General features: G+C 54.8%; 3 protein-coding genes across 5 annotated transcripts; 1 reads left to right on the top strand and 2 right to left on the bottom strand.

The window, feature by feature from the left end:
* Positions 1-411: 411 nt before the first annotated feature.
* RAB7B (RAB7B, member RAS oncogene family) lies at positions 412-3,529 on the bottom strand. Of its 2 annotated transcripts, XM_052698419.1 has the most exons (7): positions 3,377-3,529; positions 2,812-2,900; positions 2,324-2,385; positions 1,950-2,076; positions 1,652-1,867; positions 1,453-1,578; positions 412-1,138 (listed from the first exon to the last, which is right to left on the bottom strand). In XM_052698419.1, the coding sequence occupies exons 3-7, from the start codon at positions 2,374-2,376 to the stop codon at positions 1,058-1,060; spliced, it is 603 nt and encodes a 200-aa protein (XP_052554379.1). In that variant the 5' UTR covers positions 2,377-2,385; positions 2,812-2,900; positions 3,377-3,529; the 3' UTR covers positions 412-1,057. The 2 variants fall into 2 exon arrangements, with proteins under 2 accessions (XP_052554379.1, XP_052554378.1); XM_052698418.1 differs by lacking the exon at positions 2,812-2,900.
* Positions 3,530-6,648: 3,119 nt separating this feature from the next.
* CTSE (cathepsin E) lies at positions 6,649-10,260 on the bottom strand. Its single transcript, XM_052698341.1, has 9 exons — positions 10,174-10,260; positions 9,824-9,980; positions 9,073-9,190; positions 8,334-8,452; positions 8,055-8,254; positions 7,730-7,852; positions 7,506-7,647; positions 7,167-7,265; positions 6,649-7,062 (listed from the first exon to the last, which is right to left on the bottom strand). The coding sequence occupies exons 1-9, from the start codon at positions 10,245-10,247 to the stop codon at positions 6,898-6,900; spliced, it is 1,197 nt and encodes a 398-aa protein (XP_052554301.1). The 5' UTR covers positions 10,248-10,260; the 3' UTR covers positions 6,649-6,897.
* On the top strand, positions 9,920-21,550 carry RHEX (regulator of hemoglobinization and erythroid cell expansion). 2 transcript variants are annotated; one of them, XM_052698343.1, is made up of 6 exons: positions 9,920-12,359; positions 13,776-13,832; positions 14,127-14,215; positions 19,359-19,466; positions 19,888-19,952; positions 20,211-21,550. In XM_052698343.1, the coding sequence occupies exons 2-6, from the start codon at positions 13,816-13,818 to the stop codon at positions 20,409-20,411; spliced, it is 480 nt and encodes a 159-aa protein (XP_052554303.1). In that variant the 5' UTR covers positions 9,920-12,359; positions 13,776-13,815; the 3' UTR covers positions 20,412-21,550. The 2 variants fall into 2 exon arrangements, with proteins under 2 accessions (XP_052554303.1, XP_052554302.1); XM_052698342.1 differs by lacking the exon at positions 9,920-12,359 and having other exon boundaries at positions 12,366-13,832.
* Positions 21,551-21,944: the final 394 nt, after the last annotated feature.

The following is a 21,944-nucleotide window of genomic DNA, read 5'->3' as shown; positions in this document are numbered from 1 at the left end:
GGGCGCACGCTGGGGACACCAGGGAGGCACCACTCCATGTTCTGACAGCTCGTGATGCAGCAAGGAAGGTGGCACGGGATGGTGGCAGGAGGTGGCTGCAGCCATCAGGCTGTCCTGCCCCAGCCCTGGGCTGTGTTCCAGTGCATCTGCTGGAAGGTGCCCCATCAGAAGCTGAGCTATGCCCTAAGTGCAGCGAGTGCAGCTCCCTTCGGGCTCCCTCTGCTGACAGCTGCTCCACCAAGGCCATGCCACTGTGTGCCCTGAATGACTTCTCTTCAAAATTTGCACAGGAAAAAAATCCAAAACAAAGCAACAAATGACTCCCAAATGCATTCTCCTCCCAGCTCCTGACGCAGGGCTTTGCAACCTCAGATCCCTCCCTGTGCTGTCAGAACACTTTGCAACCAAACGTAGAAACAAAAAGGAAATATTTAATTTTCTTAGGAAAAAAAAAAAAAAAAATGAAAATCCCTGACAAAGTGCTTTGCAGAGGCTCCTCATCAACGAGGTGGGAAATGGAAGACATTTTACAGAGTGAGAGAAACTGAGGCACAGGGCGGTGATGGGTGCAGCAGCCGAGCCTGGGGGGATGCAGTGCTCTCAGAGCTGTGCCACCCAGCGGCCCCTCTCCTCTCCTGGCAGCAGCTGTGGGGTCTGTGCATGGCGAAGGCTGCAGTTACCCAGCGATGCTCTGGAGGATGTCCCATGCTCCAAAGGCACTGCCCAGCATCCTGGCACCATTACTGTAGGGTCGCAGGCACCGCAGGGACACCCCTGTTTGGGTGCCAGGTGGGTGGAGAACAGAGCTCACCAGGGGTCACTGTGCCTCGGTGGCTGATTTGGGAGAACAGATCCAAACAGCAGGACCTGGGTGCACAGCCCAGCCTGGGCACATCAGGAGGTGACCGACCATCCCATATCCAGGCCTGAGGCAGAGCCCTGGCACAGCCGGGGGACACGGAGCCCCAGGCAGGATCCCAGCGTTGGCATCACAGCATCAGGGTGCATGGGATGCTCAGCCACGTGTGCAGATCACAGCACAGCTCCGGTGCTGGACTCAGCAGCATCTCTTGGTGGGTTTGTCTTCAGGAGTGAGCTTGATGGAGTCGGTTAAATAACTCTCGTAAATCCCTTTATACTGGAAAAAAAAAACAACAAAAAACAAACAATACAGAGAAGGGAAATGATGAGCGGAGCTGCCTCAGCCTGAGCACAAGCAGATGAATGCGAGCCAAGGAGAAAGCAGCGCAGGCTCGCTCCCATTTTGTGGGTAAGGACAAAATCCAGGCAAAAGGCACGCGGCTCGGAGCGGAGCCGCCGCCCCATCGGCGACACGGGGACACGAAGGACGGCCGCTAGAGGACAGTGGTGGCACACCGTGAGCAGAGCGACAGCGATTCTTGCTGCTTCCCGACTTGTTAGAGATGGCTGCACGGAGCAGGCAGTGCTCACCGTGGTCAGGGCTTGCTTGGCGAGCGTCTCGAAAGCTTGTGCCACGTTGATGTTGTTCTTGGCGCTGACTTCGAAGTAAGGGATGTCTTTTTCCTTGCACCAGGCGGAGGCAAGCTCTTTGGGCACCTGCAGGATGGGATCCATGTCACAGCCCTGCATGGACACTGCCTGCTGTCCCCGTGCTCCCCATCACCCCTACCTCCCGGTCACAGAGGTCTATTTTGTTCCCCAACACGACCATGGGGAAGTCGTGATCCCTCGGGATGACCTTCTCCAGGAAATCATCTCTCCAGTTGTCCAGGGACTCAAAGGACTCCCTGTCTGTCACATCGAAGGCCAGCATGCAACCATCAGAGCCCTTGTAGAAGGTCGACACCATGGACCGGAATCTCTCCTGTCCCCCCGTGTCCCAGATCTAGGGCAGAGAAAGGCATGGACACACCAACAGGCATTTGGGGACACGGGTGTCGCGGGGGCAGGGCAGCAGAGTGCCTCACCTGCAGCTTCAGGGAGGTTTTGTCCACTGCGACGACCTTGGTCAGGATGCTGGCGCCCAGCGTGGTGCGGTAATCTTCATAAAAGGTCTTGTGCACATATTGGTGCAGGAGGGAGGTTTTGCCCACACTGGTGGGATGGAAGGAACACAGGTGAGGGCTGCAGGCTGCAGAGCCAGGCTTGAGGGGTTGGGTGCAGCCAGCATGAAGGCCATGCACCCATAGGATCCCGGACTGGGGCATGCATGGGGTTCCCCCATTGCCTTCCCTGCAAGGACAGCGTGGGGTTTGGGCAGCACACAGTGTTTAGAAGGATTTTGCACTGCTTAAAAGCAAAGAGAGACTCAGCAGCCCCAGGGATCCGTGTGGCTCCTTACCCCAGAGCTCCTATGATAATGATCTTCAGATCCACCTTTTTGCTGGCGTCCATGGATGGGCCCTGCGGGGACAAGAAGAGTCACACACTGAGCGCTGGCAAAGGGACAACCAGTGGTGGAGGTGCAGGAGCAGCTGTCGGCCCCTGCAGCCCCCCCTACTCCCCCCAGCACCACAGGATGTGAACTGAGCTGTGCCAGGAGCAGTGCTGGGAGCAGAACCCCCTGTGCCAGCTCAGCCCACAGCACCACCTGGGACTGCTCCCCATTGCCATAGCACGCCTGGACATGCTGCCATGTGAAAGCCTGCCGTGAGAAACCTCCCAGCCCTTCTGTCTGCTTCTGAAGTGCAACTCCCTGCTCATAAACCTGACGAACAGGGAGGGGGGAATTGCATTTATGAAAGGAGATCGTGGCTGGGTGGCGTTCCTGGCTGCTCTGAGCACTTCAGGAGCGCTCTGAAAGGCAGGAGCTTGTGGGGGAGATGTGACCTCGGTGACAGCTTCAGTCCTGGTTAATAATCACTGCTGAGGGCAATGCCCGTGTCAGGGACTTGAGCCCTTTGCTGCCTCTTCAGCACCTGTAGGAAAAGCCCGAAACAGGAGCTGGGGTTTTGCTTCGGATTTCTGCACAGTCCCAGCGAGCACCAAGCCCTGAGCACAGCAGCACCCCCTCCCCAGCCGGGACAGCGCGCAGTTCCATCTCTCCCCCCCAGCGCTGCTCGCACTGCAGCGCCAGCCCTGCTCTGCCAGGGAAGCCCTTGAAGCCCTGGAAGCGCTCGCTAATCCCTGCATTTTTTCCCGATGCGTTGTCCGGCTCCGCGCCGCTCTCCATACACAGGGCGTGAGCACCACGCTTCCTCCGCCAGGACGAATCGCCCACCTGGATCCCAACTTTCCCACCCGCCCCATCCACGATGCTCACCGAGCCCCGTGCCGAAGTTCACCCAGCCCTCCCCGTCCCCGTGCCAGCCTTCCCAGGGCCGGCAGTTTCATATCCCGCCCCATGCGTATCCCAAAGCTTTGCTCCGAAGGGGTTTGAGGTTTGCGCACCCACCTGTTGAGGCATCGTCCTCCCGGGCCGGAGGTGCGGAGCTCTTTTCGGGAAGAGCCAGAGGAGGAGCAGGAAACGGCGTTGGCCCCAGCGTTGGTTCCTTCTGCTCGAGGGAGGGCGGCTGCGTTCCCCCGCGCCGTGACATCAGCACGAAGGGGCCGGGAGCTGCGGGGCGGGCGGTGGTTCTGCGGGGCTGGGCTGGATCGTGGCGCTCAGCATCGCTTTATTGCACGGAAACCAGCGCGGACTTTGCTCGGTTGCTCTGCTGAGCAGCGCGGTGGGGTTGGAAGGAGCGGGGGCTGCAACGGTCCGCTCCCCCATCTCAGGGGCTCTTTGCGGCTCTTTCGTAGGCAGGCGAGGTCCGGAGCAGCAGCGTTCGCAGCTCTGCTGGCCGTGCCGTGTTCACGCTCAGCCAGCGCCCACATGTGCGCTGCCATCCCATGCACAGCCCGGAAGATGGGGACGATGACATTAGGAGCCCTACGCTCAGATTCGGCGGCAGCTCCTGGAGCAGAACGCGCGCAGCACACGAGGAGGATTTTATCGCTCTCCTCGCTCAGCTAAACAGATCTGAGCGCGGGAGCACGCAGCCGCTCCCAAGCACTGAGACATCTCCCCATGAGCATCGGCACCCAGTGTGAGGTGTGTGCTGCAGAGCCATCGCAAGAACTCCCAGTGCCACGTCTGCAGAGCCGTGCTTGGCGGTAGGAGCAGCGCCTGGGAGCGATGCAGGCATGCAGGGGCAGGTGCTGAGCGTTTGCCAGGGGTGCAGAAGGATTCAGAGCTTCCCCGCCCTCTTTTGTGAACCCCCAGCCTCCCTCACCATGAAGGGCAGCCACGGGCTGCTGCATTTCTGCTGCCTGTAGTCATTTTTTGCTTTGCTTGTTGGCTGTCCCCAGCACCAGGGTGAATTCGGGAGGTGTTCCTGGTCACAGCCCAGCAGTGACTCATGCTCAGCAAGGCTGGAGCTTCCCACTTGCAGCCTCACGTGCTCTCTGTCAGAGGACAGCCCTGACCCTGCTGTCCCTTCTATCTGCAGATGCTCCTCGTGGGATCTAAGAGATCTCCGTGCTCAGCAGGACAAACTCTCCTCCTCCTTCCCAGGTGTAATTTTGGGACCTGTTTGGCCTGAAACTCTGCCTTTCCCCCACAGGGCAGGCACAGGGAGTGGTGGAGAGGTGGGAGAAGCACCTGAGCCTCTGGCCTTCAGGCAGCTCTCTGTCTGGTGGATGGCACTCCCCAAGAGCAGCTCTCTCCTGCCTTCTCCTGGTCCCTGTTTGTTGCCTTTTGTGCTTCTTCACCTTTGCCCTTGTAGGAGGACTCTGTGGTGTCTGTTGCCCCAGATCTGTCTGTCCTCCTCCCCCCCATGTGCCCACCAGCCTGGCAATGGGTGATGCTCACCAGTCAGATGATCCCCATGTCTCCATGTCACCAGAGATGGGCTGTGTGGTTGCGTTACCACAACTGATGCCCACTTCTGCTTTTGTGCAGGAGGGCCCGGCCCCATCAGAAGCCCAGCCTGGGCCAGTGGCAGCTCTGCTTTTGCGTGGTTTCTGATGAAAAGGGATTTTCCTGGGCTCCTGCTCTCGTCACCACTCTCAGAGCAGTTGGGGCAATCTTCGTGCAGTGCAGCACAAAGCAGTGCTGTGGGCTGATGCCCTGACAGCTCCTTTGCCTGCTCAGCAGCTCCTGCAACCACAGCTACAGTCCTGCTTGCTTCACCCATGGTCAGCAATTCCATGGGCAAAGTGTGGGAGTTTGAGCCCTGTGACAAGGAGGAAGGGCTTGCAGCTGGGAAACAGTGAGGCACAGGATGGCTGCAGGCAGAGGAGAGACTCATGTGGGCAAAGAGAGGAGACGCCATTCCCTGCAGCAAGCAGAGGCCACAGAATGAGGGAAGAGGAAGAAAGTAAAAAGTATCCCAATGACCAAAGTATTCTCTATGAGTCGTGCAGCTACTCCTGCTCTCCTGCTCTCCAGGGACAGAGGGAGATCCCTACTGAGATACTGCTGGAGCAACAGCCCCTGAGCATCGGCTGGGTGCTGAGAGCTGTGGACCTCTGTCCACCTCTGCTGTCTTCCCCTTCTCTGAAGCCCACCAAGGGAGCATGGGATGCTCTGGGATCCCAGGAGCAGATGGCACTGGAGGGGTGATCCTGGATAGGTCCAGGCAGTGCCACCATCATTTAGGGACACCAGGTGGTGCCTCGCTGTGCTGGATGCCCCCCTCCCCACCCATGGCTGCAGTGATGGGCAGATCCTGCAATGCTCAGCAGCACTGTGGTGTGCAAAGTGTTAAGCTGTCAGGAGCTGCAGGAGGAGAGCAGACCTTTGTCCAGCTGCCCCTGCACCTTATCTGCACGATGCCTGGGTGAAGCACGGCGAAAGGTGATGTCAATACAGCAAACAGTTACAGAAACCATATGCTGGTCAGCAGCACAATCAGTGTTTCGAAGTAAGGCAGATATTTCCTTTTGTGGCAATCAGAAATCCAAAGCCTGGAAGTGTTTACTTCCAGCTCTGAGCTTTGCAGTGACCATTCAGCTCTCCTCTGGAATCGCTGCAGGGGGACCTGAGCGCCCTGCTCTGAGCTCAGCCCCGCAGCAAGGCAAGCTGTGCAGAGCCACGGATAAAAATAACCCTTCTGTGCACTTCCCCATGTGCTCAGGATGCATCATGCATGAGCCACCACGCATCACCCACGTCCCTTGCACTGTCAGCAATCACATGCGCTGCGGTGGCTCCTGGGGAGGGATGCAGCTCCCTGAGACCCTTGAAGCCCCCAACCCACTGTGCTGGCTGCAGAGATTTGGCAGCACGCAGCTCTGTGCCTTCATGCACCCACAAACCAGAGTCCTTTGAGAGCTCCTTGGGGGATTGAAGGAAAATCTGCTGGAAGTCACCTGCTGTGCGGGGAGTTTTGTGGCACAGAAAGAGCCAGGGGGTTTCTTTGCTCTCCTAATGATCTCCTCGTTTGTTGGTGGCAGCTCAGCCTGCTGAAGCCGTGCATTTTGCTGCTGAGCTCTGCCCTCCCGGCCCCTGCCCTGCCCAGATCCACCTCCCGGGGCTTTCTGAGCAAACTTTCCACTTCTTCCACTGCACAAATCCCAGTGAGAGACCACAAAGGCCGAGCCTCCAGACCAAACGAACGGCACGGTCTCCTCCTGCAGCTCACTCCAGCACAGTCAGCACTGAGGGTGCACGGGAAGGAGGACACAGATTGGGGCAGCAGAGACCTGCAGGATCACTGCTTTGGGAATGGCAACCACTCCGGGTTCTGTTTTACCAAAGCATTTATTGAGCCGTGTTCAAAAACATGACAATCTGCAGGGCTTGCTCCGCAGGGCCGCCCGAGGCATTTTGTGTGCACTCCTCGGCACGGAGTGAACCTCCGTGTGCTCTGCACTCCCCAGCTTGGGGACTTCTTCTCCATCCCCATGGCGCTGAGCAGCTCCTGCCCCACTCGTGGCCATGGCCGCAACCCGGCGGCTCCACTTCCCTCCCACCCCATAGGACTCACAGCCCTAAGGGGCAGCGGGTGCGAAGCCCACCCGGTTATTTCCACGGTCGAAGACGGAATAATACTGTCGGATGAAAACGTCACCCAAAATCCAGAGGGGTCCGGCAGGAGGGGGGATGTCCATACCCTGGAAGCCGCTGAGGCAGATGTCCATGCCGTCACTTTGCTCCTGCAGGGAGAACAGTGATGCTGGGGTCAACCCAAGAGCACACAGAAGGAGAAAGAAGGGGGATTTGGGGTCCTGGGAACCCAGCAGGTGGGAGCTGTGGGTACCATGAGGGTGTAGGCTTGGGCAGAGAGCGTGTAGGGGATCCCGTTGATGGTGAAGGTGACGATGGGCATCGAGCTCAGGAGGCTGCAGTCCACGACGTACTGCAAGAAAATGGGGATGGCTCACATGCCAGCACTGTGCATTCCTCTTCCCCCACCACCACCTTGGCAGTGGTCCCCTGATGTTAATACATGGGCAGCAATGAATGCAGAAAATCTTTGCTGTGATTGCCTCAGTGCCACAGCACGCAGTGCTACCCTCCTTTGGGTATCCTTTGAAGCACTCCTCCCTGCAGTGCCCATCCCCAGGGCTTTGCCCCTGCTGTCCCCCCTCGCTCTCACCTCACCATCCATAGGTGTGGCACCAATATATCTTTGCATCTCCTTTATGTCCTTGGTGGGACCAGTGAGCAGAGACGTGCCGGTGTCCACGATGGCCTGGCAGCCATTGGCACAGAAAGCCACCGTCCCCCCTACCTGCACACTGCGGGAAGGTGCAAGAGGTGGGGAGCACTGGGGATAACTGGAAGGGACCCCAAACCCCCACGCTGCCCAGCCCCACTCACTTGTCCAGCTGGATCTGCCAGTAGCCCTGCACTGTGACCGGCACCCAGTGCAGGGTGCCCAGGAAGCGGGAGGGATCAAAGCCCCCAAAGAGCACTTCTCCACCCAAGGAGGAGTCCGGGTTCCTGGAGGAAGGGGGGGATGTGAGCCATTTATTTTCCTTTTCCATCTTAAAAAAATAAGTGGATTGATATCCATATGCTTCCCACAGATGCTCAGGGTTTTAAGCCTCACTCTGGGATGGTCTGAGCTCTGTGATGCTCAGCACGCTTTTTGCCATCCTGCTGCTCCCTAAAAGTAACACCTGCACCAGAACCACATCCTTACGCGCTCATGTAGACAGAGAAGATGGGCAGTTCCACCAGATCTTGGGCCATCATGTTGTCAAAGACAGGGGTGACCCCATCCACGGCCAGCGAGGGGTACGCCAGCCCCAGGACCCCATCAAATTCTGAATCCTGGAAGGTTTTTCCCGGCTCGCTGACGCTCTCTGCAAAGGGCTGGTTGCACACGGTCATGCCTTCCACCTGTGGGATGGACGAGGCTCATTGATGGCTCTGGGACATCCCGTGTCACGACTCAGCAGGCGACCCGAACGCGACTCACGGTGACATCATCAGAGCCGATGATGCCAGTCAGGCTGCCGGTCCCATACTGGAGGGAGATGGGGAGACCCAAGGGCTGGTAGGTGCTGGAGCGTGACGGCTGGAAGCGGGCGTGATTGGCTGGGGAGAGAGCAGCTTGCCAGAAAAATGGGCATGTAGGGGTGCTTTGGGGAGCTTTGCTGGGGGGAAGGGTGAGCTTGTGCAGTGTTCAGTGAGAGATGACGATCGTCAGTGCTATTCCCAAAGCACAGACAGCGATTCTTGCAGCCCATCACTGCAGGCTGTGCTGTTTCTGGCTTTGATCCCCAACCCCTTTGTGCTTTGCAGGGCATTGCTGCGTGATGTGCTGCAGTGCTGGGAGCTCAAACAAGCACAGCACTTGTCCCCAGCCCAACCCCGGGCACCCAGCCCAGCACTGTGGTCTCTGTGCCTGCCTTGTTCCTGCCACTCAGCTCCTCGCTGACCATCCGCATTATGTGCTATAATCTCTCCTTGTTTGCTCAAAGGCCCTCCCATAAGAAAGGCCCAAAGATCCTGGCTGATATCTCCCATGGGCCGATGGTACCGGGTCCTGGTGGTGTGATTGCTGCCGAGCAAATAAACCCACGCTGCTCCTATCCCCACTGCACCCCATGCAGAGTGCAAACACTGCACCTCCTGCATCCTGCTGCTGCTCTGACCCCATGGCCCCACTGGGGCCACTTTGCACAGCCTGACTCGTTCAGGGATCCCCTACTCACTGCAGGCTTTGCTGGTGCAGTAGATGGATGGCACCCAGAGGTTGGAGGAGCCCGTGTCGAATATCACCGTGAAGTTCTGCGGTGGGGTCCCGATGGAAATCTGCCCAAAGTACTCCATCTGGGAAAGGCAGAGCAGAGGCTGTTGTTGGCCACTGGAGCTGCAAAGCACCCTGGCAGAGGGGCTGTGTGTGGGGTGAATAGGGAACAGTGTGAGGATGGCTGCATTGTGAAGCGTTTGTCTGCCTGGGCTGCATTGTGCCGAGGGAATAGAGAAGCCAAATATTTAAGGAACAGAAGTGCAAGCTGAAAACAAAGGCAGGATGGTGGGTGTGGGCACGAGCCTCTTCCCGCAGGGCTGCAAGATAGGGTCCCCTTGTACTCCCCAGCATAGAGATGCAAACAATACACAGAGCTCTGGAGACCCCTTTTGCCTCTGCCCGTGCATCCCTTGTGCAGAGGCCTTCTCTGCTGCTGCAGATGGAGGGGAATTTGGCTCCTGGGGCCTGGGTGGGTAGCACAGAACAAGCAGGGGGAGGGCTGGCAACGAACACGCTGCCTTGTTTGTGCTCAGCATCATCTGCAGGAACAAAAGGAGCAGCTGGGTGCAGGCAGCCACCATCCCAGGCATGCTGCAGCTCGTTCCTTGCGCGGGAGCAGATTTATTTGAGAAGGATTTGGGCGTTCAGGAGCACTATGCAGCACAGCAATCTTTCAGGACGCTCCGGGCTGCCACCGACTCCACTGCACTCACATCCAGGTAGTTGATGAGGGGCTCGTTGGCTTCCCCGAAGAGAGAGCAGTCCTGTGTGTACTGCACCATGTCCAGCCTGTGGGCCTTCCAGAACTGGGAGAGCTGCCCACGGTCCCGCAGCGACTTCCGCAGGGAGCGGTGCCGCGTCAGGGTCACCCTGCAGAGCACGGGTCTGCATCACTGCATGGGCACAGGGCTCGGGATGCTGCAGTCCCTGCGCCCCTGCACCCACCCCAAGCATCTCCCAGTGCTGATGCAGCCCTCAGCTGCGTCCTCACCTCCTGTGTGGGAGATAGCAGCGCTTCCCCCCCCCCCCCGGGAAACCCCCAGCACCCTGCGATCCCCTTTACCTCTTCAAGCCGCTGCATGGAGCGAGGCAGAGCACGGCGAGGAGGAGGAGGAGGAGGAGGAGAAGGCTGTGCATGGCGGCGGTGCAGGGCTGCACGGCGAGGTGGTTCTTATACCAACAGGTACACCCTCGCCCCGCGCTATCAGCGATAACGCCCCTCTCCGTGTCAACACTGGGCTTTGGCTGCGGCAATGAATCACTGGGCACCTCTCGGTCAGGTCAGAGCGCCGGGTTGCTGGGGAGGACGAGGGGCTGGGCCACGTGGGGCTGTATGTGGGGTGGGTAATAGGGGACCTCTGGGCACCCCCGCTGTTTTTTTTCCTCCCCATCCCAGGTTTTTTCGCTAGGGTTGCAGGAAGGGGACGTTCAGATGGTGCCGAGCTGCCTCGAAAAGGCAAAGATCTCATTAGCCTTGATGAGCTGCTCAGGAATCTGCAGCTTTGCTTTTTGTCATCGAAGCACGGGCTTTGGCAAAAGCTGCTCTGCTTTAGGAACAGTTACATGTTGCCTTACAGCCACTGATGGGTTCTTCCCCAGTGGTTTCTGCTTAATGCTGGACAGCCATCTCATTAAGCATCTGAGAATGCAAATAAAGGATGCTAATGAACAAACACAACTCCTATCTGCTGCTGAGGCTTTGTCTTCCTGTGATTGTTTCCCATGTTTGTGGCCCTGCAGCGACTGATGATGGATGCCACAAGGAGAGGTGTGAGCAGCACTCACGTTATTAACAGCATTTCTACCCCTAGCGCAGCGCTAATCAATTTCCCATTTATTGTGGTTAGACCGTTTTATTTAATCTTATTTAATTAATGGCAAAGCAACCGGCTCTGAGGGGTCCGTAAATGCACAGCAGTCACCTGGAATGCTCTGTCATGGGATGGATGGGTGGTTCTGCTAACATTGGGCTGGATCCCAGGCCAGGAGCAGATCCTCTGTGTGTCCCCACGTCCCTGCACCCAGGCTGGCAGCTGCAGCCTTTCCACTGAGCAGCCCTTGCACAAAGTCATCCCTATCATATTTTAAACACTGTTTCATACGCCTTTCCCTATAGTTCCATGCATCCTCCCTCCTTGTCCCAATGATACGTGGGACATAGAAGGATTAGAAAAAAAGCAACCCTTCCTGTAAGCAAGGGGAGGATCAGCCAAAAGCTGAGGAGGCACAGCAGCACATCCACTGCTCCAGGTGTGACTTATCCATTGGAAATCCCATAATAAACCCCTCCTGCCCTCGGGCTGTGTGCTGGGGAGCTTGGGCTGAGTGCTCCACGTTTGGCACTGGAAAAGATCCCTTCTTGGGTCAGGGCTGGAATGGCCACAGGGAACAGGGATGCGCTGTGGATGGGAAGCGACCTCCCTTCAGCTCCATTTATGGCACCTGACTCATTACAAGAAAACTGCTCTCAGGCTAAAAATAGGTTATCTGCATTCTTTTTTCTTCTCTGTATTTCCTTTCCTTCAGCCACTTCCACTATTAGCAACCAGTGATTCACATCGTACCCGAGCATCACCTTCTGAAAAGCCTTTTTGCTCTGATTATCAAATCCATCTCCCACCTGCTAATCTGTTTGCATATCACAGAAAGAGTAAAACCCTGTAACAGCAGCACTGAAAAAAATAAATATTTTTATTTCCGAGAGCGATAAACAACCAAACTCCAGCTAAATATTTACCCACAGCAACAGCAGCTGATGGGTGAAGGCTGAGACCCAATGGAATCACCCAGCAGCTCTCGGGAGCCCAGCTCAACCTCCTCACCTGCTGGTGATGGGGCTCATAGGGGGCTCACATGGAGCATTTACCCCAGAGCTGCTCTGTGTGCCCTGCTTGCAGTGGAGCAACATTTTCTCCCTGCATTAGAGCTGCCCATGGGAGCACGTGGTGCAGTTGGCCGGTGGGAGCTGTGTGGGGCTGCAGCTTTCCCATCCTAGGGCCCAACCTACAGCAGAGAAACACCCCAAAATATTTAAATGAGCGAATGCAAGCGTCATGGAACCCGGTGCCATCACTTCTGGGGGCAAAGCGAGACCGCATCCGGCGCCCAGTCAGTGAGCACTGCTGCACCAGCTGCAGTCAAACACCCACCAAAAATGCTCCAGAAACATCCCTGACCTCTGCAGAGCATCCCATCCATCTGCTCTGTGCCTCGAAGGCAGGACGGACACACGAGGTCTCTGCACCCCAGGTAACACCCAATGGGCAGCCAACGTGCCGCGCTCCGTGTGGTGCTGGGCAGCACAGGGCTGTGCTGGGGCTGTGCTGTGCTGAGCTCTACAGCTAAAACTGAGTGCTGAGGTCAGGCAGGAATAGGTTTGAAGTCATCTGGGGCAACGCCGTGGGTTTGCTTACCTTCAGATTGAGCGCAGACATCTTGCACTCGCAGCTCAACCAGCCAAGCGCTCTACAAACCTTGAGTGCAATGGGGCATCTTGCTATAGATGGGGTTAATACCCTGGGGGTGGGCAGGAGGGGGCTCACAGCCCCTGAGACACCAAAAAAGTACATGTGCTGCAGCCCTTATCTGCAAAACAGGTATTTCAAGGCGCATCTGTGCGTAATCTCTTCCATCTCAATGCACCCCAGCAAAGAAGCTGCCTGCTGCTGGTGTTTGGGTTTGGGTCCTGCTTTGCTGTTTCCTTCTAAGCAGTTCAATTCTCAGATTGCTATCTGCTGCTGCAGCAATCTCCTGCACCAAAATAGGAAATGAGCCACTCAAACGGCGGCCATTTGAGGAGGATATTTGGGGTGAGCTCAGATCAATAAGGAAGGGGGAAAGTCCTGGCAAGACATGGACTCCTAGCTCAGCAGGTGCCCAAGGGTTGGGTAAGTGGGACGGTGCAGGGGAACGATGCCATTCTGATGCTTTACTCTTGGAAATACATCTTTGGGCTTTTGGCCCATGGGATGGATGGGCCTTGGCTCTGTCGATCTGCGTTTATCACTCACATCATTATGGCTCCTTTAATCACAGCTTTAGCTGAAGATACCTCTGCACGAAAACCGAGGGCATTTTTTTGCGAGTGAGCACTCACGAAATGAAGGCTCTTGATTGCTGTCCTTCATTATAAATCCCCAAGCAGTACAGCCAAAAATCTCAAGCCAAGGAGCCCGCTTCAGGCACACGTATTATCTGCCGTGCTTTAAGTCCTGACAGCTTCAGCAGGATTGAGGCACTCACCTACAATGAAATCCGAGGTGTTTCAAGCGCAGTTGAAGGGAAGTGCACGCCTCCATTTGCAATGGGATTGGAGCCAATGATTTCCTGCAGCACTTGGAAAATCCTCTCCCAGGTGCCCGGCGGGAGGCAGTGAGGCATCAAGCACAGCTTTGCCTGTTGGTTACTTTCTCCTACGATTTATTTTTGCCTCCAGATGAGAGTTATTGAGTATTTTTTTGCGGATTAAAAGAAAAAAAAAAAAAAAAGTGAAGAAATGTGAAAGAGGATTAAAGCAAGGAGGATGCATTGCAGCTGGCGGCGATGGGGCTGTTATCAGCCCCGAAGCTCCGTGCTGGGAGCAGATAGAGCTGAGGGGATGAGGGCAGGGAAAAGGCTGAGCATAGGGGTGTGTGGGGCTGCCTGTGTCTGTCTGTCTGTCTCCAGGAACCTCAGGGACGTTGCTGGCACCACAGTGACGACGGAGATGGAGCACTGTGAGTGGTGAGTGCTGCACGGCCCCATGGCACAGCTGGGGCTTGGGGTCTGGGCTGAAGGTCGGTGGGAGCCCTCTGCATCACTGCTGCTTGGGGTTTTCAAAATCCCTTCTTGGGATGGGACCCCAGAATGAAGGGTGTGGAGCCCGGGGCGCTAAGAATGAAAAGCAAAACCAAAACCTCTGCTGGTAAACTTTGGGCTGAACAGGCTTGGAGGCCACGTCAGCCAAAGCGATGCTGAAAGATTTCAAATAATTCTGATATTTCTTTCATTTGGGCAAAATCCTTTTCTCCCATTCAGGTGGGTGCCTGTCGCCACCTCAGCTGTGACCCTGCTGCTCAGCTCTCTGCTCCTGCTGCTGCTTTACATCATGCTCAGCAGGAAAATAGGTAACGCACCACCCTGAGCTCGTCCATCAGCCCTCAGCTTAGAGAAGGAAAGGGATCTGCCCAAAGCCTCAGCACCCCCATCCCTGAGGCACCCACAGCACCTTGTCTGGCCCTGATTCTCTCTCCTGCTATGGGGCACTGGGTCTGGGCACCCCTGCACCCATCAGACCCCCCCTGCTCAGCACTGATGTGGAGCCGTATTGATCGCAGCGCAGCAGAGCAGCCATGCACAGTGATGGAGTTGCACAGCCCAGGATGCAGTGCTGCTCCAAAAACATTTTGTATTATTGTGCTGTAACCACCCCCATAAAGCATTCGCTACCATCCATGAGTCAGTGTAAAGATAGAGCATTGGCCACCTCTCCCGTTCAGCAACATCTAAGGCCAGTTGGACAGCCTTTACCTCTGCAAATTGGCTTGATTCTCCTTTCCCTTCAGTGGCCTCTGCAACTTGTCGTGTGGGGCTCCACACAGCAGATTTCCATCTGCGATGCTTTCCCACAATACGACACGATCCATCTGTGAACAGGGCATATTTCTTTTCATTCTCTGGTAGTTCATTGTATGGTGGGGCTTCTTTAGCACGTGATACCTCTTCTCCTGGTGGTGTTCCAAACTTTTTACCTTCAGGCCAGTCCATGATGACCTCTAGGATTCCTGGACGGCTGAGGTTCCCCATCCGTGCTCGTTGTGTAATCAGTGCAATCCACTTACTCCAAGTGGCATCAGTAGCATGATGGGTGGAGGGAACCTTTCCTTTAAACATCCAGTTCAGCACTGGCAGTCGAGGTGCCAGAAGAAGCTGTGTTTCAGTACCGACTACTTCGGAAGCAGCCCGAACCCCCTCATATGCGGCTAAGATCTCCTTCTCAGTTGGAGTGTAGCGCTCTTCAGACCCTCTGTACGCCCGACTCCAGAATCCCAGGGGTCGGCCTCGAGTCTCTCCTGAGGCTCTTTGCCACAAACTCCAAGTGGGACCGTTCTCTCCAGCAGCGGTATAGAGGATGTTCTTTATACCCTGTCCCGTCCGTACTGGCCCTAGGGCCACGGCACGGGCTATCTCCTGTTTAATCTGTTCAAAAGCCTGCTGCTGCTCAGGGCCCCATGTAAACTCATTTCTCATTCGGGTCACATGATAAAGGGGGCTTACAATGAGGCTGTAGTTTGGAACGTGCATTCTCCAAAAGCCCACTGCACCCAGAAAAGATTGTGTCTCTCTTTTGCTAGTGGGTGGAGACATAGCAGTGATTTTGTCGATCACGTCTGTCGGGATGTGACGACGGCCATCTTGCCACTTTATGCCTAGGAACTGAATCTCCTGGGCAGGTCCTTTCACTTTGCTTCGCTTAATAGCGAAACCAGCACTCAGAAGAATTTGGATCGTTCGCTCTCCTTTTGTAAAGACTTCTTCTGCTGTATCGCCCCACACAATGATGTCATCAATGTACTGCAGGTGCTCAGGAGCACTGCCCTGTTCCAATACAGTTTGGATCAACCCATGGCAAATGGTCGGGCTGTGTTTCCACCCCTGGGGCAAACGGTTCCAGGTATACTGAATGCCCCTCCATGTGAAAGCAAACTGTGGCTTACATTCTTTGGCCAAAGGAATGGAAAAGAAGGCATTAGCAATGTCAATGGTGGCATACCATTTGGCTGCTTTTGACTCCAGTTCATACTGGAGTTCTAACATGTCCGGCACAGCAGCACTCAGAGGGGGTGTGACTTCATTCAGGCCACGGTAGTCCACCGTCAGTCTCCATTCTCCACTGGCTTTACGCACTGGCCATATGGGGCTGTTAAAAGGTGAGTGAGTTTTGCTGATCACTCCCTGGCTCTCTAGTTGACGAATTAACTTATGAATGGGGAGCAAAGAATCCCTATTGGTGCGGTACTGCCGCCTGTGCACCGTTTTTGTAGCAATTGGTACGTGTTGCTCTTTTACTCGCAGCAGCCCCACAACAGATGGATCTTCTGACAGGCCAGGCAAAACAGACAGCTGCTTAATGTTGTCTATGTCCACAGCAGCTATTCCAAAGGCCCATCGATACCCCTTAGGATCCTTGAAATGCCCCCTTCTGAGATAATCAATACCTAGTATACATGGAGCCCCTGGGCCCGTCACAATAGGATGTTTTTGCCAGTCCTTACCAGTGAGGCTTATCTCAGCCTCCAACACAGTCAATTCTTGAGAGCCCCCCGTCACTCCAGAAATATGGATTGATTCTGTCCCTTGGTGACTCGAGGGCATCAGAGTGCACTGTGCACCAGTGTCCACCAGTGCCTTATATTTCAGTGGTTCTGATGTGCCAGGCCATCGAATCCACACAGTCCAATATACTCTATTATCCCTTTCCCCCTCCTGACTGAGGGCAGGGCCCCTCTATTCATTACCTGTGGTAACTGGAGCAACTGCACTGATGGTTGATCTGCTTTGTAATTCTTTCACCCGGGCTCGTAGTACAGGAGTAGGCTGACCGTGCCACTTCCCCATGTCTTCTCCATGGTCACGCAGGTAATACCATAAGACAATTCGTGGTGTATTACCCCTTACTTGAGCCGGAGAGCGTTTGCTTCTAACAGCTGAGATCTTTGACCGTGCACGTGAGAAGGAAGGTTCATCGTCTTTAGTTAGGTGGGCTCGCATCATCTCCTTCATCTCCTTGATTTCCTTCATTAGACTCTTTTGATTATCCTGATCTTCATCAAGCGTCTCTGATACTGCTACAGGTTTGTCGCGGTTAATCAGTTGAGACACTTGCTCCGTCATTTTTGATATCGCAGCAACGGCAGCATGAATCGGGGACAGCAATTGTTCGTAGTTTTGGAGCGTAACAATTAATTCATAAACTAAGGGCGTTCTCTGTTGTTCGTTGAATCTGTCACACGCTGACATCAGTGTAGAGGCATATTTGTCCGGCGCTGTTGTCACGATTTTCTGCCATATCTCAGGCGTTGTCCTCACTCTTTCAGGGTCGCGGTTTTGGTGTGGGTCGTTAGGAACAAAGTCAGGGTCATACAACATTTCCACCACGCCTATTTCCCTCAAATACTGGATCCCCTTTTCAACTGTATCCCATTTTTTCATTGCAATCTTCAAGCCATTTTTGAAGGGATACTTTTCCTTCACGGCTGTTAACACTCGTTCCCAGAGGGAGGCAGCTTCATCCGAACATCGACTAATTCCTCTATCAATAGCTGGATCTCTGGCAATGGCACCTAGTTGGCGAGCTTCATTACCATCCAGAGACAAGCTATGGGCCCCACTGTCCCAACAGCGAACCAACCAGGAAACAAGAGTTTCATTCGGGCGCCGTGTAAACTCCTTTCTTGAACCTTGGATTTCAGTCATCTTTAGAGGCCGGCGAGTAGTAATAGAGACTTCCTCTTCATCACTCTCTTCTGCACGTCTCTTAGTTTTCCCTTTTGCCTTTCGCGATGGTGGTGGTCCTGAGGAGGGCCCCTCGCCTGGATCTTCCTCCACCTCCTCCTCCTCTTCTTCTCTTTTTCGTTCAAGACGCGAAGACACTCGTTTCCATTTCTTGCCCTCCACAGGAGCAACTGGTATTGTTACTGGTGTCTCCTGTGATTGATTAGATTTGACTTGGGGATTTTCCCCTTTAGCTTGAACCTCAGCTCGGAAACTCTCTCTCTCCAGAATGGTGTTATATAGGGCACGGTAAGCACAAGCCAAACCCCAAATAAGTTGTACCTCCTTAGATTTATGTAAGCCGCATAGTCCCTGACTCAAATACTGGCTTAGTTTCTCAGGATCCCACAGGTGTTCAAGGGTAAAATCCCATGACACTGCGGGTCCCCATGCTTCTAAGACCTTTCTTAAACCTCTCCATATTCCCTGCCAGTCATCATTCTCTAGTTTTGGAGGAGACTCCTTATCACGAATGCGTTGGAGTACACTCAGGAGAATTAACAACATGCACACCAACATGAGTATTGATGACACACTCACCAACATGAGTATTAATTCAAGACTCGTAAAACGTTTGACAAACCGAGAAGAAAACGCTGAGACTGGTCTGAACATTGTGTTGTTTGTAAAATTAGCTATTCCATTTGGGATGTAGCTGTTTGTGAAATTAGCTACTCCATTTGGGATGTAGTTGTTTGTGAAATTAGCCATTCCTTCTGGGATGTAAATGTCAAAGTTCAAATCATACCACATTGCAAGTAGGTAAAACATAGGTGTCTCCATCAGTGCCCTTAGGTAGTTATATATGAATGCAATTCCACAACACGTAAGTATGAGATGGATTATTGGCCAGTAGGTTGTGACTAACACCATTGCTTTAAATCCTTTACACAGCACCCCCACGATAACGAGTGGGTTCATCACTGGTGCTTGCTAAAAAGGGGTTAATGAATTGAAGCTAACAAGAGGAGGGAAAAAAAAAAGGAAAAAGGCACTACCCAGACTAAGTAGTGCTCAAAGTTTACAAATATCCCAGAACACTGGCAGTACGCCTAATCTTTCAAGGTCAGGTTTTCCAGCACAGAAACCTGAACTACTGATAATGCTCCCTAATGAAGCTCTCTAAGAGCAGAGAGAAAAAGAGATTCGTTCTAACAGCTAAAAAGCAGCGAGCCCCACGTTGGGCGCCAAAATCTGTCACGGAGTTGACCAGATCAATCTATGTCCGTGACAGGGGCGACAGGCCTCCTCTGGTTAGAAGAGCAGTGGGGTTTCCCCGCTGACAGAATCGATTTGCAATATCAGAATCCAGATGGAGCTGTGATTTCCAGCAGGAAAAGAGATGCTGCCCACATCTGCACCCAACGCGTGCTCTGCCGGCCCTGTGGGTCAAAGCAGATCTGACCTTACACATGGGAAGGGTCCCCCATGTGCTGATTTGACTTTGGAGTCTGACATCGCAGAGAACGGAGAGCACACTTCATCAGCTCAGTAATTGAATTGACAGATATTTGCCCACTCCAATACAAAATAATAATTGCTGCTGTGCTACGGCCCGCACCAAGCTGCTGGCTTTGGGGAGCGGAGGGGGGATGAGCTGTGCAGGAAGCTGCAGGGGAGAGAAAGCACCCAAATGGCACTGGAGGGATGCGAGGGGGGGGCTGCAGCTGGCTCAGAGCTGCAGCAAAGGGCTGATCCCCCTCCCCACTATTGCAGACAGGCTCTGCTGCAGCGCACAGGTGGGCAGTGGTCCCACAGCACAGCCCCAGCAACCACCCATCTCTTCAGCTGGAGGGGAAGGGGTGCAGCAACCAAACTATACGGGTAAGGGGGATCCTGCAGCACAGCCATGCATTGCTTTGTGCTTTGTGCTTTGTGCTTTGTGCTTTGTGCTTTGTGCAGTGCTTATACAGAGCTGCTCAGTGCTGCTCCTCCGGGTGCCAATGGGGAGCAGGCAGTCTGCAGCCATGCACTGGGTGCAGCAGCTGTGTGCATTTCGGGCCTCTCCTGCTCCCTGTGGGCACTGCTGGTGGGCAGGGGGATGGATGGGGCGGGATCACACTGTGCCATCTGCATTTTCACTTTTCACTTTCGTGTACGCGAGCCTTGTGGGCTGAGAGCATTCCCATGTGTGTGTCACTGCTAACGATGGGGAGCACAGAGGCGGCTGCTTCTGCTGCTCACACTGTTCTCTGATTGCTTTTTCTCCCTGATTACACATTTCTGGGATGCATGTCCCGTTTAGAAGGGAGCAGCGAGACGTCTTCAGAGACCTCAGAGGACTCGGACAGCAGCTCTCTGCACCCACAGGTACTGAGCTGTGCTCCACGGGCAGAGCTCTGCCAAAAGCAATCACAGCTGCTACAGCCGTGGCAGCACGATGAAGGCAAACACATTGAGATGTATTAAAATAACCAGCTGTAGGTGTTGCCCCTGCCCCACGCAGTGCTGACAGGGCGATGTCCCCACGGGTGATGGCGGTGCCAGGGCACGGTGTGCTTTTCGGTTCCAGGGCGCAGGCACCCTGAGGTGCTGCTGTGTGACCCAGCACTGTGCCTGCTCCCCTAGGAAAGGAAAACCCGCTCAAAGGAAAACCTCAACTACACATCCGTGCTGTTCCCGGGGAAAGGCTCTGATAGGAACTACGAGAACATGAAGATGGGCGCTGATTACGTCAACGTGGACCCCAAAAAGAAGAAAGCAGAGTTTTGGACCTGCTCCAGCCCTGTGGCATCCAAGTCCATCGAGTACACAGAGGTGAAGCTGTGACACTTCCCTGGGGTCCCACAGCAGCCACCGCTCTGTGCCCAGGTCAGTGCTGGCACAGGGCTGCTGCCATTCCCTGGGATGGTGCAGCTCCCCCAGGGATCTTTTGGGGTCGGAGGCTGTGGGTGTGGGGTGATGTGGGGCTGCCCCACACCTCCCTGTGGGGAAACGCTCCTTCTCAGACTGCCACAAGCTCTGCACGTGTGTGTGAACGCCGTTTTCTCATCTTGTGAAAGCAAATGCTCCCCCAGCGGGATGCGGGTAAGAGAGGGAAATGCAATCATTTCCAAACCATCCCTCCATTGGGCTGACATATCCTGTGAATAATGCTTCCTTCGCTGATCGCTGTCATAAAAACCTTTTAAATACACTCCATCCACTGGCTTCACCCTTCCTGCCCTCACACCGATCCCTCCTCTCTGCACCCCATTTTCCTCTGATGCTGAACCCCCTCAGGGCCCCATCAGCCCATCACCTGGCAGTGGGGTGGGCACTGGGGGCATTGCCTTTCTCAGCTGCTGGAGATGAGTGGGGCTCTAAATCTCCTCTGGATGTGGGAGAAGCAGGATGGGACTACGGCATCTGTGCTTGACTAAATCCCTGCATTGCATTTTCCCTGCCCTCCACCTTCCCTGCAGCAAACGTGTGGGGTGCAGGAGGTGATCTTCCCCACCAGAGCTGTGCCCACCCCAGGGTGAGTGTGGCTCCCACCTCAGTTGGAGCTCAGTGTGACCGACCGTGGCTCACCTGGGATGCTGCAGGGACAACAGGAAGAAATCCCATTGCCTCCAGGTCCTGTGCCCTGCAGGTGCTCTGCTCCTCGCTAAATAAGACAAAAGCAGCAGCAGCGATTTGAAAACGGTTCTTTAATGTGCAGCAGCTGTTCAGCAGTGCAGAGCAGCACTGTGCAATGGCTGCTGACTGCAGGAAGAAGAAACCTGGTGGGAGGGAGGCAGGATCTGCCTGGATGAGGTGGAGGTGGACCAGGGCTCTTCCAGGCATCTCCTCAGTGATGTCTGTGCTGCATTTGGGGTGCTTGTACTACTGCATTGCAGTACTGCAGAGGGGAAATACCTGGTGCAGTGCAATGCTGCAGAGAGCAATGCAATGCAATGCAGTGCAATGCAACGGTCGTGTCTGCTGCAGCCCTGGGGACATGTGCAGAGCCACAGGGCAGGGGGAAGCCATTTGCATTGGCTGCTCCACCAGCAAAACCATGAGGCTGGGAGACAGCAGTGTGACTGCAAGGAGCTCTCAAGCAGATGTGGCTGCAATGCCTCCTGCTGTGCTCAGACTGCTTTGCTGGCAGCTGTCAAACACCCAAAACTCTCTTAAAAGGGTCTTTCTTAAAAGATGTGCTGATGCAGCATCCCCATCAGACACCTGGGTAATGAGCATGGAGGGGAGCAGGGTGGTGGATGGGGATGCATCACAGTGCATGGAGAGGTGAAAGCTGCACATGGTGGTGGGCTGCCTCCATCTCCTGATGCACACAGCAGACGCAGCGCATGCAGCAGCAAAACCCACGAGGACAAG

Source organism: Tympanuchus pallidicinctus, unplaced genomic scaffold (assembly GCF_026119805.1).
Source record: "Tympanuchus pallidicinctus isolate F22 unplaced genomic scaffold, pur_lepc_1.0 scaffold32, whole genome shotgun sequence".
Taxonomy (NCBI): domain Eukaryota; kingdom Metazoa; phylum Chordata; class Aves; order Galliformes; family Phasianidae; genus Tympanuchus; species Tympanuchus pallidicinctus.
Note: the sequence above shows the minus strand (reverse complement) of the source record. Positions and strands in the feature narration are given on the sequence as shown.

Bases quoted from the DNA above. Each gene is read 5' to 3' on its own strand.
- RAB7B (XM_052698418.1), bottom strand. The intron at 1,868-1,949 runs GTGAGGCACTCT...TCTCTGCCCTAG, and splicing joins AAACCTCCCTGAAGCTGCAG to ATCTGGGACACGGGGGGACA. The intron at 1,579-1,651 runs GTAGGGGTGATG...CCCATCCTGCAG, and splicing joins TAGACCTCTGTGACCGGGAG to GTGCCCAAAGAGCTTGCCTC.
- CTSE (XM_052698341.1), bottom strand. From the start codon at position 10,247: ATGCACAGCCTTCTCCTCCTCCTCCTCCTCCTCCTCGCCGTGCTCTGC. The intron at 8,453-9,072 runs GTGAGTAGGGGA...CTCTCTCCCCAG, and splicing joins CTGCACCAGCAAAGCCTGCA to CCAATCACGCCCGCTTCCAG. The intron at 7,266-7,505 runs GTGAGAGCGAGG...ATTTTCTTGCAG, and splicing joins CCACACCTATGGATGGTGAG to TACGTCGTGGACTGCAGCCT.
- RHEX (XM_052698342.1), top strand. From the start codon at position 13,633: ATGCATTGCAGCTGGCGGCGATGGGGCTGTTATCAGCCCCGAAGCTCC. The intron at 13,833-14,126 runs GTGAGTGCTGCA...TCTCCCATTCAG, and splicing joins GAGATGGAGCACTGTGAGTG to GTGGGTGCCTGTCGCCACCT. The intron at 19,467-19,887 runs GTAAGGGGGATC...TGTCCCGTTTAG, and splicing joins GCAGCAACCAAACTATACGG to AAGGGAGCAGCGAGACGTCT.